This window comes from Anser anser (genome assembly GCF_964211835.1).
Source record: "Anser anser genome assembly, chromosome: 2".
Lineage (NCBI taxonomy): Eukaryota > Metazoa > Chordata > Aves > Anseriformes > Anatidae > Anser > Anser anser.
Window position 1 is genome coordinate 142,392,120 of NC_139721.1, and position 16,214 is coordinate 142,408,333.

Consider the following 16,214-nt stretch of genomic DNA (forward strand, 5'->3'; position numbering starts at 1 on the left):
TATAACAAGGCAGTAGTTTTTGTTTCTAAGGAATACAGATGACTTTAGCAAAGCTATGACCCATGTGACCTGGTATGCATTCCAAGATGATTAATCCTCTCCTTTCCTGTTGTGGTATTTATGGTTATGTTAGAAAATCCATCTCCCTCTGGAACTCAAACACCCACGTTTGAGTCTTATTTTTTTTCTCCTTTCCTAAAGCATCATATGCTTGGCTTTTTTAACACTAATTATTCTCATTCTCTGCTTGTTACAATGTCCTGAACTTGGCATTTATGGGTTTTCTACATAAATGACATTTGTCAACATTTCAAATTTGTTAATTATTCTGACTCATCATTTTTGTGAGTGATGGGTTACCTTTGCCCTTACTGTAGAGTGGTAACACATATGTAACTTTTTTCCCATCATGAGACCTCGTGATGGGCATATTGCTCCTTACTGTAGCAATGAGGTATCATTTCCAGTGAGGGTAATGTTTCAGTTATAGCAAGTCACAGCAAGCACTGCAAGAATGAGCTTAACTCAAGCTACTGCAGTACATTTAGTTCAGCTGCCCAATCAGGCAGTTTAAAATTAGGATGTAAACTGATGACCAGATGGCAATACTTATCCTACTGAGTAATACTGCACTTTTATGCTTTCCTCAACAGTAACTATATTGGTGACAGAGTAGTGGAGTGAGCATTACACAGCTTTACTCTAATAAGGAAGGCTTCATGTTTCTAATTAACAAAAAATGTAATGTGTTGCATTTACTTCTAGGGATGTACATACAACATGTAACATGAGTGCATAATCTCACTTCCTAAGCACGCTCTTCTTCAGGCAATTACCACCTCATCTAACTCATGGATTATAACATTTGTGTAAACATGTGACTAAATTTTCATTTGTATATTCTTTGAGGTCTTTTAAGTCATCCAAAAGATTTCGGAAATTTTTAAGGATAATTATTGGTATACACTTTAAAAGAATTTTTTGCTACATTCACAAACAGGGTGCATCCATACATATGTTTGTATAAATACCTTTGAATACAGGATATATATGCATATATGTATAGCCTATATGTAATATGCAAGGTAATACACTTAAAGTGACATCCAAAATATTGTTTAGAAAAAAAATAAATCCTAAGAACAGGAGAGCAATTAACAAAGCTTACTCTCCACTTCATCTGAACCTGGGTAGTATAAATTCAAACAATATCCATATTATGCACATAAAATTCCCATGGTCCCCTCAGATTAGGTGCCCAACTACATAAGCTCTTTTGCGATTCAGACCTAAAGTGGAGGGATATCTGAAATATGGTGGACACTCTGAGAAAGTTTGAATTGTCATGCTTAAGAAAACCTCATACACACAGGCAGGACCATTTTCAGCTCTAAATACAGCAGGCAGAGAGAATTTGTTGAAGAAAACAGTCAATGCTTTTTTGGTGGTGGTGGGTTTTTTTTGTTTGTTTTTGTTTTTTTGTGCCCACAGTTTTGCACAGGACCCTGCTGGTTAATGGATTTGCAGAGGAAGCTGGAGATGTGTGTTCAGTCTCCTTTCCATCAGGACACACCTAAGTACTCAGTGTGTTCTTACTCAAATATGTAATATATATACGCCTTGCACAAATTGTATAAGGTCAATGAGGGAGTGGGGAATGAAAGAGAATTAGAGCCATCCCTATTCATATCATTTCCTATTGGCACTTTAAAGGTGGTTCCCACTGTGAATTGTGTGACTTGTCCTTTGGAAGTGCCTCCACTGACTATAGGCAGAACCTAAGTATTTAATTCCTTATCATGCCATTAGCCCATACAGTTGGTTTTTGACGTCTAAATGAGACACCAGAATTAAGGCATGCAAATCTGGCCCTTTGGGCACTAGTTTACAAGCAGAGTAAAGTTTCTTGAAAACTTCTTATCTCGGTTTTCTTTTGGCTTCAGGTTTTGTGAACCATAGTGTGATTTTAGAGTAAAAATTTATTCTGTGTAATTTTTATGGGCTTTATTCAGGAGGATTAGTATGCAAATATACACTTAAGAGGCGTATAAATAATCCAGTATATTATAGATTCACTAAACTAACTAAAATCATCAGAATACCATGAATAATTAAGGTTATGATTGAACAAATCAACATGGTTGAAATTTTCAGTTCTTCTCATTGTCGTGACAGGTAATCAAACTGAATAATGAAACTAACATCAGAAGGAATTGCTTTCTGACAGTCTAGTGAAAGAATCTAAGGAGACATCTTTTTTAGCCTATGACCTTTCTTGCACTGATTTAACTCATAAGGGGATATATTTTTGTAGCCTACCTGTGTCATTGTTCTAAGCATCCATTCTGGTTTAATTTTTTTTGCAAAAGAAATCAAGTGGTATGTCTCGCCCCCAGCTCTCACTGAGGAACAACAGCTTCCCTTCCCAACCACTCCGTCAGCTGTGTCTTGGTGGCTGCTCTTGTCCCTTCACTGCTGCCTTTCAGAGCCTGTCTAACAGTCAATAGGGAGATAATGCTTAAAGCAAATGCAAATACAGCTTTCTGTGTACACAAAGCAATGCGTATGCTCTTAAATCATAAAAGCATTAGGGAAAAAAATACCAAAAAGCTAAATGGAGCTCTTCTGAAGTCAAACATATGGAAAAAAAAAAAAAAAGGACATTGCTTTTGCAGAATCAATAGGCACAGCTCATTCCAATAACTTCAGTGATTCTTAAAATATTCCTGACTTTCCAGCAAAATTATGAACTCTTATAACTTTAGAACTTTCTGATTATTTAAATGGCCTAAAATGTAAGTTTTCATGAATAAATTAAAAAATTTCATACACATTATAGCAATGCAATTTTTTAGCTAATATCTTGTTTTGTCTAATGTATAGCAGTGCTTGCATTTAATGAGTATTTAATAGCTTTATATTTTTTAACAGAAACAAATAAAAATAATTATTTTAATATATCACACATACAGAACATTGGTTTATTTTCATTCATTTCAGTAGAGCTCAATTGGGAATATATTTAGCCATCTTTTTTTTTTTTTTTTTTTTTTTTTACTTTTTTAAAAGGCTTTTTCATCATGAAATTATCTGTTTCTTTGACAACCTGTGTGATATTGTGTTTTGTTGCTGTTGTTGTTCTTGACTTTTCAAGGAAACTAGAGGAAACGACTAATACTTCATTTGCCAACCCATTGTATGAAGACCTTAATTCACCTGGGAAAGTAAAGGTAAGCAGCAATAGCTGTTCCTATACATTTAGAAAAATGTGAGGTTGTTAACATCAAATAGGTTTCCCATTAAAACAAACTGTGTAATTCCTCACTGAATGCTATTTAATAAAAGAAGACTAAACTTTTGCACCACTCAGATCAGTTCCAGTGCATTTTCAGTACAGAGGCAGATTTGAAATCAATTCAGTTCTGAGAACATGTTTTCAACAAATACTGGCTGTGGGCTATTGAATCTGAAAAAAAAAAAAAAAAAACAAAAAACAAGGTTTTAGATTAAGTGGTTAAGTATTTAGCCTAACATATCGAAGAAAAGCTCACTGGGACTTATGTCCATGTTTTGCTTCTGGAAAAAAAAATAATAAAATAAAATAAAATAAAAATAAAATAAAATAAAATAAAATAAAATAAAATAAAATAAAATAAAATAAAATAAAATAAAATAAAATAAAATAAAATAAAATAAAATAATACTGCAAACATAATACACAATTCATCACTCAAGTTGTCTTTGCACACTCACATATGTTTAATAAAATGTGCATTACTATTTCCGTCACTATAAAATTCATCTTGAAACTAAACAAACAAGTCTACACACTATCTGATCCTTGGCCACGTTTTTCCCTAATGCCATTTGGTGATCATAATTAAGAGACTTCTATAATAATAAAGAAGTTTGTGAACAAAATATATATCTAAAAGTGAACATAGTGCAGTAAAATATTTCAAGTCTAGATTTAACTATCCCATTAGAGTGGTAGCTAAACTTTATGTTTTACATTTAACAAGAGAAATAGACTTAAAATGTAGCTCTCTCTGCTATTTATTGTTGAAAATAATACAGACCTGGGATTTACTAGGAACCAAATAAAATTTAACACATCTTCATTTTGATACTACCCTTATTAGTGTTGAAATAATTAGGTTTGGTTAGAAATAGAAAAATAAAATTTCCTTGTCCTTTCCACAGTCAGTAATATAAGATTCCACCACAGTTTTGAACAGGATTAATTATGGCATCTCATTTACTTTTTATAAAAGGTTCCTTACACATGATTTTAGAGATATTAGATCAAGTTAATTCACTTATAGGTTTGGATTTGTGAGAGCTCCGCGTTGGAAACGTTCCCATCACAATAATGTCCAATTTATCAGGACATATGTATTTTAGTTAAAATAGATTCCTGACATGCTTCGTTTAATAGCAAGCTCAAAAAACAGAAGCACAATGTCTGGAGAGAGATTTTCATAGAAGACAGCTCCAGGCACTGTGATTGAAGTCCAATGCTGTACCAGATTTTCCTGTTTTCTTTAAGACTGTGAAAATATGTGTTTTCACTAAGTCTTCCTTTAAAAGAGAAAACGAGTTATGAGCTTTGCCTGAGTCTGATGAACCTTAAATCCAAATGATGTATCACCAATCAAAAGATGCTGTAAAACATGAGCAACAACTCTTATCTCAGACTGAATACCCACAAGTTAAGCACTTGTGGGCATCTAAATTTCATAAAGAAAGAACAATTCTCACTTTACTTTTCCTGAACACTTAAACAAGTCTTAAATGCAAGCCTAGTGTTGATACACTCTTGTCTACACTATTGTTTGCACTTTTGCATTCACAGGGTGTGTTACTTTGACAGCCACATGGAATGATATTTCCTGAATATCACTTGCAGCTCAATAAAAATATTCTGAAACAGTTGTGTCTTTTTACAGTGTCCTGGGTACACCATCTCACCCACTGTTCAAATCAGCGTTTCTCCATGGCATGAGGTATGTAATAATATATTTCTCTTCTAAAGTAGGATATGTGTTGGGCTATTAAATAAAATGCTGTAGCAGATGAAATAGAAAGAAATCACTTAAAGGTATACTGTTCTTCATTGTATTCGCACCTCTGGAACTCTGAGAAAGATGACCCGGGCTGTAATGGCCACCAAGGTCCTCAAAATAGAAATTTCATCAATACTATTTACTATAGCTGCTTGTTATGTCATACAGTAGTTCAAAAATTTCCAGTAAGACAGATGCTGAATAAAATATTTAAAACAATTAAAGTCCTTGCCTGAAGAGTTCATATTATATTTTTTTCCTGATATGTTCCTCAGTCAAGAAAATTAGAACTGGTAATGAACTGAAGTATCTTTCAAGAGATATATGTCTGCATTGTTTCTCCTTTAAATTACAATACCATGTAACAAAATTAGTGACCTACTTCAGTTACATTATTGTACATGGATTCTCCCAAAATAATAGTATATGTTGGAGCAGGAGCTCTGCAGACAAATAAAACAAAGTGGGAACAGATGCCGAAGAAGTTTAAGTGACTTAGTCAGGTATAAATGGTGGATGATGATTTTGGTGTAGCTATGCTGTCTTTTGTCAGCTGAAAATCTGGTCTAGAATTTTAAGAGATTTTATCAATTTATTTGAACTTACCATATTACTTTGACACTTCAAAGTCTACAGCCATTCTTATGCTCTAACTAATGAATTGAATTAGTTGTTTCTTTAAATTTTGTTCTGTTTTTACTTTTAGTATCCGTTTAATGAAGGTGTGAATGCTACCTCTTTTCTAAATCCTCTCTATGGTGAGGCAACAGAAGACGTGGAGAAATTATGCAGTTCCTTGAAAGTAGACAAAAAAGAGGATTAATATTGCTTGTGACTCTTTGCCTGAAGATTTGTTCTAAAATCTGAAAGTATGTTATGATACTGCAGCATTTGCAATATGATGAATAACTCTCTACATAATAACTCTTTTATTGGTATAATTATATTCAGAATGTAACATTACATTAAAATGGAATCTATAAATATATATATAAACATATATCAATCCATATATATATATGTAGTCTTTCATATTTCTGTTGATGCAGAAATGGATTGGTAACTATAACTGTGAATTCATTTTACATTTGGGCAATTCAAATTCCAGTATGTTAATAAAATGTTTAATCCAATCCAGATTCCTGAGGTCTGAGAATATAATTTTGTCCCTATTATTTGAGAAATGATAACAAATATTTCTGTAATTTTACATTAGAAAGGGATTTTAAATAGCTGTTTTAGTGTTCCAAGGGGCAGAAGAAAAAGGAAAGTATTTTTATAATTAGAAGCATATCAAGCTAATCAAAAATGGTCGTAAATCATGGATATGAATATCAGCTCAGTATGTGATTCAGCAATGTGACACACTGGTATGTACATTTATTTTAAATAAGTATATTTATTATTAACCTTGAAAGCCATATCTGACCAAATTCCCTCTGGTCAGCTCTACAATGGTTACCACAGTGCTACTGATGTATTTAGCTTAGTGATTTACAGAGAAATGTCTTTTCTAGAGAAACTAGAATATGTCATCTTCTATAATGTCCACTTGAATTATCTAGAGGTCGTTTTCAACTTGAAGGTTTAAGTGTTCCTGCTGTGCTTATGTTTTCCTCCTTTACTGTATTTTCACTTAATTTAAAACCCATTGGCAAGTTTCAAAGATACAATACTCTTTCAGATTTATTACAATAAACATATGGATAGCAGATAGTATCTGTGTTAATTTAGGGAAATCTGAAATGCTTGACGTTTATTAGCCTTTCAAGTCTCCACACAGAAAAGTGCATGGAAGCCTGTCTTCATTCCATCATGCATGAGACTGCTTAGTTTTGGGTGGTGGTTTTGGTTTTTGGTATGTTTGTTTGTTTTTCTTTTACTTTTTTTTTTTTTTCTTAATAACACAATAGTATTCATACCTGGGACCACAGAACAACTTTTCAGCTGATTTTTTCTTATTAACTGGCATATTATTTCAAGTTTAACAGAAGTAACAAGACACGATTCACATTGATATTTATCCATCATCCTCTCCACAACTTTCTGGCAATATGCTCTGAATCATAGAATCATAGAACATCCTGAGTTGGAAGGGACCCACAAGGATCATTCTGGCTTCACAGAGGACCACCTAAAAAGCAAACCATGTGTCTGAGAGCGTCATCCAAACACTTGAACTCCAGCAAGCTCAGTGCCATGACCACTTCCCTGGGGAGCCTGTTCCAGTGCCTGACCACACTCTCCGTTAAGAACCTTTTTCTAATATCCAACCTGAACCTCTGCTGGTCCCATCCCCTCAGGTCCTATCGCTGGTAAGCGATAGGTGATAAGTACCTCTGCCACATTGTAAAACTATATTGTAGTTGCCTCTCTCTTCTTTAATCCCCTGTAGTATTCTCAGTTCTTCCCCAAACTCTATAGCCTACCCAAAAACTTATATCTCTTAAGCTTGTTTTCCTGGTATGTCCCAACTACAAATCAAAAAAGGATGCGATAGTTAAAATGCCTGGCCCAGAGCTACACGTGTGCTGATCAGATGCTGTACATTGGCTGGTCGGCCAGTTGGCAGCACGCTGCAACTTCTCTCCCTCCATGCCCTGAAGCTGGACTGTTGTTTCCTGCCTCGCTGCTGATTTTAATGAAGCTGGTCAGAGCTTCACACGTTTCAGGCACACACCTGCCTTAATGCTGGGTTTTGTTGGAAGTGACTAAAAGTTATTCATGAGGGCTTTAATAAGGAACCATAGCAAGATGATCACACATGCCAGTTTCCTTCTGAAACATGATTAATAAGACAGAAATATGGAATTTGTTTATTATACTTGTTAAGTTGATACACAGAGAAAAGGCTTGATACAGCAAAGTGCCAAGTGCCTCCAGCTCCTGAACTCTCTGGTATTTTGATTAAATCTGTGTGAGATGATTGCTCTCTGCATTATAAACAGGCATTGAGCATTCCTAGAAGATCAAGCCCATGTAGTCAAGTTCTCATTTATTTTGCAATAAAGTGACAATGCTTTCAGAATTTTATTAAATACTGAAATGCTGGTGATGATATAGTTCTTAAATCTCCAAGCATGATGTCCTACTATGTCTTTCTGTAAAAATAAATAAATAATAATAATAATAATAACAAGGAAAAAATTGGTAATGGTAGAATTTTAGCACATTTTTCCTTATGAGACAAAATATATTTATTTTATAAGTAAAATGTATTTATTTTACTTATATTGGTACTCATATATTTTAATGTCCTGTATGGAAATATATGATTTGTGATTATAAAGAATTATTGTAGTTTCCTTAGAGAAACTTACTTACTTAAGCACCTTAGAGAATTGTCACTATTCTGTATTATCTCCAAAGCAAGCTAGGCCTTTACTAAAATCATTTTCCACTTTTATGTTTATAGAATATTTTTAAATAAATGGTTAGCATTCAGAATTTTCATCTTCCTGAACTTCAGTTGTTTTTCACTATTTTTATTTCTCCCTGAACAAAAGACTCACTTATATCCACTCTATGGTAATGGTCTCAAACTTAACAGCTTGACTAACAACAGCCCAAAAATGAAACATTTAACTTACAGATAAAAAATTATACTTTTTATTTCATTTTTGGAAGCTTGGCAGTACTTTGAACCGAAGCAGTAGAATTCATATTTTCATTCAGCCTTGCCACAATTTCACTTTCAAGATCTAAAGAAAATGTCAGAGAGAAAGAATTTGTTAAATATTTATACGTAGGTTTCTTACATCTCCTAGTTAATAATAGTCCTTGACTAAATAGCCTCTCTAAGCTCATGCAAAGCCATTAATTCCACAAAAGTAAATTGTTTCCAACAGAGGCTTGTTTTCTGGGAGTAAATTTGAAGATGGTTCCTCTAGCTAGATGATAAATACTGTACTTAGTCTAGTTTAATGTTGTTTGTACATTAATGATCCAAGGTAATAGCAGAAATAAATTGCAAGACAATTTTTTAACAAAACCTAATACCACTTTCAGTGTGGTTGCTATGCGCTGTTCAGAGTTGTATTATCTCCAAAAATCCTGGAGTCATGAAGAATATAGTTCCCTGATTTGGGCTAATCTGTTATTCAATGTAAAGCATAATTAGAATACATACCAAATACCAAGTTTCATACACAGCCTCTTACTTTGTTGTACCTTTGACCAGAAGGTTGCCACCCTTGTTCAGAAAGGTGGCTGTACTATGCATGTTCCTGCAGCAGCCAACCACACGTCTTCGGAAATGCCAAGCAAGTTAATGTTCGTCTTTCAATTGTAATTCACCATCTGTAGCTATAATCATTCTTAAAGGAAATATTCCATGCTTGAAAAACATGACTTTTTTCTATAGATTATTCATTAATCATTATCATTAATTATTAATCATTATTAATCATTATTCATTAATGTTTTCTATAGATTAATCAATATGTGGCAACTAAGCTATAATAAACTGTAAAGTATATTAGACATTGTGAGTTTGCATTTTAATTTGATGAGGATACTCAAAGTGAATCTTAAACGTGGGGAAAGGAATAGATCAAAACAGTACCTTAACTGCAGGAATTTACAGTACAAAATTATTTTTCTATTATAAACTCCCCCCCCCTTTGTTTTTTGTCCTCATCTTAATATGGCCAAAGAGCAACATAAACTAGAAGAGGAGATCCTAAAAGGTCATAGAAGAGGATTCAAGAACATAACACTTGAGTTAACTGAGCATTCAAGAGGTGAGAATGGAATGTAGTAGATACACAAGAGTTGCTCGTGGTATGATGCTGGGTTTCTTGCAGTCCTCTGACTGTCTATGGACCACAAGCCAAAATATGTGTCTCCTAACACAGGTTCAAACTACCAGAAAGAATTTTCCATTTTGAAAGTTCAATTCATGTTTTTTAAATGTATACATTTGCTTTTGAACATTTCTTCACAAAAGCAGTTCATGTGCCCGTTTATTTATGAATTAGGTTAATTTATTATGCTTTGGGGAAGAGCCGGTCAAGTTCAGAAAAATGTTTAAGCAATAGGATGAAGCCAAAAGCATTATCACCTACAGGGGAGGGTGGGTATTTTACTTTTCCAATGAAAATGTGAGTCCCTGAGAAAAGTCAGCAGGCATGCCTGACTGGGTTAAAAGGGTTTAGCAGGGAGAAATGAGCACAAATTATTCATGGGAATTCTTTAATCTTCTGTTTAATTATGTGATCATTCCTAAAACAAAGACTTTGATTGATCATAATGGCAGGAAAATGTCAGTTTGCACTCAGCACAGTGATCAGCATACAGCTACAAAGAAAAAGAAAAAAAAAAAAAAAGAAAAAAAAAAGGAAAAAAGTGTTTTAATGCTTTTTGCATGTTTTAAAAGTTTGAGATGCTGTCTAAATAATTTAGAGGTAATTATATGTAATCTTTTTTTTTTCCAAAGAAATCTGTTTTCAATTCATTCCTTATTTCAGTCTTTAATATCGAGTCCTACTTCTTCAAGTCACTCATTTTTCTTTTTTCAACCACTTAATGCAGATCATAAAACAGTATTATTCTGTGACAAGTATTTTATGTTATATATGGCATGTGAATTTGTAATGCTTTAGTCATCGTTCTTACAGTTTTGATAACTAAGACTGAAGGCAATTGACTGAGCAGTTAGGAATAGTGACTTTAAATACAGTTACTTGATACAGTTTACTGTATAAAGACTGTTAACATTAGTAATCTATTTGGTATTCACAAGGACATGTTAGCAAGAAGTGGACATTAATAAGCACTACATTACAATTGGTCTCTGATGAAATTGTGTATTACAACTACATTAGTAGTTAAAATATTCTACATTTTTCATGTAAAGTGTTGTTAGGGAATTAATAATGATTTGCTTCTTTTTGAAAAACGGAGCTGTATTCATTGTAACAACATGATTAATCATGTAATAAATTAACTCAAGGAGGTAAGTAGGACTCTCAGGGTTTTGTGCTGCCCTGAGTTTAAATGCAAAATTGCTATTGACACAAAGCAAATCAAAAGGATAAAGGAATACACTCCTAGGTATTTTAATACCAAAGCTCAAATATCTTGAAGATAAAAAGGATTAGTATTCTTGGCAATTTCTGTTTATCTGCCTTATTCTTTAAGTGAATTCTCTGGACAACCTAGAGAAAATTCAGTGGCCAAAGAATGCTCTAATTCAAAAGTTCTGGTAACTCATAATAATTTCCTTTGCATAGCAAGGCAATGTTTTTTAAGGAGCAATGTTGCTGCATATTAGACAACACTTCAGCTGCTACTTTAAACCGCTTAAAAACCTACTTATTTTTTAGCTTCATGAACCTCAGCTTGAAGATCTGTTTCTCAGAGGTGAGAGTTTTGTAAAGCAGTGTTGATACATTTTGATTTACTCTCATTTTATTTTCCTGTTTGTATGGATTTCTATCTCACCAGCACTTATTGTGGTTCTTTTACCCTGCTGGGCAGTTGAACTACACCACAACCACTCTCTCACTCCCCCTCCTAAAAGAAAAAAAGGGGAGAAAATATGATGAAAAGGGCTCAAGGGCTGAGATAAGGACAAGTTCACTCAGCAATTATTGTCATGGGCAAAACAAACTCAGCATAGGGAGATTAATAACATTTATTATCTGTTAATAAAAGGCTAGAACAGAGATAAATTAAAAGGGAACTGAAAACACCTTTCCCTCCAGCCACCCTCTTCCACTTCCTCCCCCTAAGTGGCCCAGGGGAACAGCTCCCCCCAGGCCCCCTGCTCCTGCGGGGGCTCCTCTCCACGGGCTGCAGCTCCGGCCCGGGGCCTGCTCCTGCGGGGGCTCTCCATGGGCCGCAGCCTCCTCCAGGCCACATCCACCTGCTCCACCCGGGGCTCCTCCACGGGCTGCAGCGTGGAGATCTGCTCCGTGTGGGACCCATGGGCTGCAGGGGGACAGCCTGCTCCACCAGGGGCCTCTCCACAGGCCGCAGGGGAACTGCTGCTGTGAGCCTGGAGCACCTCCTGCCTCCTGCTGCACTGACCTTGGGGGCTGCGGGGCTGGTTCTCTGCTGTTGTGCAGCAGGTTTTTTTTGTTTGTTTTTGTTTGTTTTGTTATATTTTGTTATTTTTTCCCCTTTTTTAAATATGCTCTAACAAAGGGGTGAACAGCATCGCTTATTGACTCAGCTCTGGCCAGCGGTGGGTCCCTTTTGGAGCCATCTGGCACTGGTCCTTATCTGATATGGGACAGCTGCTGGACTCTTCTCATTGTGGCCATCCCTGCAGCACCCCACTACCAAAACCTTGACACATAAACCCAATACACTAATGTAACAAGAAGTAGATACATGTGACACTCTATTCAGTTCAGTTTAGAAAAACCTTTTTCGAATATCTGTGGGGTAGAATGGTGAGAGGCAAGGAACAGAACTGATCTCAGTAAATATTCAACTAAGTCCTCCAGGGATCAAGATTTTTATTTTCACATTTGTATCCTATTTGTGGCACATTTCCTGCTTATGGACATAAATCAAAGAAAGAACTAACAGGCTCCTTCTTTAAGTTTATTGCAAATTTTCTGAAGAAAATTCCTAAGGGATCTAGCTGGAAGAGGAAAAACATATATAATAATTCAGACTAAAAATCGTGTACTGTAATAGGGGTAGGAAGTTTTGAAAAAATCTCCATTAGAAAGTTACTGTATAAAAATGTTGCATAGAAATAGGGAAAAGTAGGCCCACTCCTTACATTTAGCTTGCCATCCTCCTATAAACACCTTTTAAACTTACTTGTCAACTCATTCATTCCTTCAAAACTCTCTGGAAATTAAACTAAAAGATAAGCGGTATCCAGTGCATACCACATACAGTTCTCAAAGCTGATGTACAACTTTTTGTTTCAAAATAATTATTTTCTAATATGATTATTTATGTAGATGCTTACAAGAGAAAATACAAAATCTCTCACCAAAGAAGTTAACACAAATAGCTTTGGTTTCTTTTACCATAGTACAGATTAATAGAGTTGTGAATATGTGTTATTCTAAATTACATTAAACTTGCATTCTCTTCTTTAAGCTGATACAAATTAATCATACACATAGATAGATGGATAGTGGTAACTGCTATGAGAAAAGACCATCAACATATGTACATCTTTAGACCTCTGCACGCCTAGAGAACTGTTATTGGCTGGAATTCTGCTGTGCCAACAGTCTTTTTATTCCAACTTTCAATCTTGTTCAATCTTTCAAATTTTTTATATGGCTTTTTGCCCCCCTATTTCCTATCCTCTTTCACTGATCTTTCAACCCCTAACTTCTCTCTCCCATATGAAAGGGAAATGGATTTCTGAACACATATGCCATTAGTTTCAATCATGCTAGTTAAGTTATACTTATTCTCTATACTGTCTCTAACATATATTGGATTTCAAATTCCTCAAGGCTTTCTTGGTCCTCAGGCACTACTACCTTGATTATTATGAATGATGTCACCTGGTTTTAAGAGTTTCAATTGCCTACAAATCTTACTGAAGCCAATGAGAACGGCAGTGATGGCACCTCAAGAAACTCCAGCCAAACTAGGAAACTCTTATTTAACTGCCAAAATTTGGAATGAAAGTTCTAACTTCAGGCACTTTGATTTCAATGTTTCAAATAATCACTTACATTTACTTTATCCCTGTGCCATTGCCATTTCTTATAGAAGAGATATTAGATGGAATAATTTTCAGACAGTTCAAAACCATGCTGTAGGAACTGTACCTAAAACATATCATCAGAGATGTCCGAAGCACTATTGTTCTTCTCCATTACCTTATGCCATCCTGTGACACCATAAGTGCAGTGAGTGCTGTATGCTGCCTGATGCGTGTGCATCTCTGGGTAGGAATGCAAGATATGTAGTAGAAGGGAGTGTTTGTTCCAGATAAATAATGCCCTTCCATCTGACACACCACAAAGTAAAATAACAGTATAATAAGAAAGACAAGCTTGTTGTGGGATTTTTGTTGCTTTAATTTGAATTTGCAATATGAACAATACAGTAATTTTCCCTTTCAAATGACATGGTTCTGGGTCTCATCTTTAAATCTGCAACAAAACAATGCCCTATACAAAGACTTCTTCAGTGGTTTACTGGAAACAGTGTTTCTGCCAGCATGTACAGTTAATAGAAGCAATTTAATTTAACATACGTTAGAAAGTAAAGGTTCCATCTTAGATCTTACAGTTTGATTGAGTTGATCCAGATTATCTATTGTAAGAGATACACCATGTTCCTCTCTTCTTTATTTTCCCTTTGTTGCTCTCTTCATTTCCATGACAACTTTTTCAAGCTGTATACTCGATCACTGTTAGTTTCTTTAGGAATCTATTTTCTAATCCCACAAAATAAGTTATCATGAAGTCTAAATTCAAGATTTTTGGAGGTAAGAATGTCAGGAAATAGAGGAAAATATTGCAAAAATCTTCTGCTAAAAAGTAGGTGCAGCTTAAGGACAGTCCACCACCCCATATACTTCAGGGCTTCCCTTTGACATCTATTGGTGACCTTGGCACTTTTCGCTGTCCCTGTGACTGGGTACAATTGCCTATAAACCAGCCATGCCTACTTAAATTAAATAGGTATATTTTTTTCTCTCTTCTAGTCAAAGACAATCTTAGGCTTTTATGTCACCTGAATGGGGTTCAAAAACACTGAGTCCCATTAGAGTCCCTACTACTCTTAGTAGCCCCAGGAATATGTCATCTAGTAAAATATGAGGAAAAAGCAACAAACCTGAAGAACGGGGGGGGGGGGGGGGGGCGGGGGGGGAGCAGTTCTGGAAGTGCTGGAAAAGTGATGGGCTAAGAAACACTGTCAAAGGTGATTTTTTTGCAAAGATGGATGCCTATTGTTCAGGTACCATAATTATGACTATAGGCCTTCCATTTGTGCAATTGTAAAAACACAATGGAATGAAGTTATTTGAATTTATGAATGTTTTTTAAGCATTTTAATAATCAAACAATATGGCAGATGAAGGCAGTATCTTCTTTACAAACATAAAAGCTGTAGGGTTGTTTGTTTGTTTGTTTGTTTTAACCAGGTACACTTGAACCCTGTATATTTTAGTTTTGGAAGAAAGGATGCTTCCACATTTTACTTGCTAGTTTTATGTTGGGCAGAATCCTCTTTTATGAATAAAGAGGTCTTAGTACACATCACTGAAAATGCCAAGTACCTCTGCATTGTGTAGCTTACTCATTTAGAATATCAGGAATGTCCCAATTCACTCACTTTTGGGGTAGATAAACTGTATATCTCAAATGGAGTTGCCACTGAAGAGTCTGAGGTGGCTTTGTAGACAAATGTAGCCAGCAAAAGATTCTTTGGTTGCTTGTTTGGTTGCTGCTGGGAGGAAATGGTTTGCAGAAACGGGAATTGTGACAGGCTGTTTTCGTTTGCTTCAGGTTTCATGACATTCTGAACTTAATAATATGTGAATAGTGAGCAAATATTGGTATGTCTGTATTTTATACTATGAAATTATTAACTACAGAGCTAGAGTGCACCCAAAAGATATGCCACACCACTTTTCCATTTACTTTATGGTAAAATGGTAAATACTTTAGGTAGGGCCCAAGAACAGATTTACAGGAGGACCCTGTATATCAGAAGATATTAAGTCTTTCTCTGACATCCACATGGAACAGCTAAGACACTGTTAGCACTGTAAATCTCACAGACAGCCTTTTCTATTTAACAAAGAAGTATCATTATTCTCTTAAAGCTGTAATTTTTTTGGTGATAGTACTTGCTACTTTATGCAGCAGCCAACAGAACTTTGTATCAAAATAGATCATTGTGTAAGCAGAAAGCAAATGTGCAAGCTTTCAATTTTAAAACCACTTCTGTTGCAGTACAGACACAACAATGCTTGCTTTCAATAGCAAAGGGAAAAAACAGATTAATAGACATACCAGTCAAATTGCTGTAACTTCCAATCCAATAAAACAATGGCAAACTGCCCAAAGGAAATGCCCAAAATATTTTATTTGAGCTATGTTGATAGACAGTGAATTGCACATTGGGAACTTTTAACCTTAAAGATTAAATTTAAAAAGGAAGAAAAAAAAATACTACTGCTAAAGGTACCTTGTCCAGCGGCAAAAT

The 16,214-nt window shown here is 35.1% G+C and overlaps 1 protein-coding gene across 1 annotated transcript in view; it reads left to right on the top strand.

Annotated features, from left to right (window-relative positions):
- Window positions 1-7,661, top strand: part of MALRD1 (MAM and LDL receptor class A domain containing 1) — a 266,757-nt gene extending 259,096 nt beyond the window's left edge. Inside the window, exons 38-40 of the mRNA XM_083826051.1 lie at window positions 3,155-3,230; window positions 4,950-5,006; window positions 5,773-7,661. Of these exons, the coding sequence (XP_083682177.1) occupies window positions 3,155-3,230; window positions 4,950-5,006; window positions 5,773-5,889 (250 nt within the window). The 3' untranslated portion in view covers window positions 5,890-7,661. The remainder of the gene's footprint in view (window positions 1-3,154; window positions 3,231-4,949; window positions 5,007-5,772) is intronic.
- The last annotated feature ends 8,553 nt before the right edge of the window (window positions 7,662-16,214 follow it).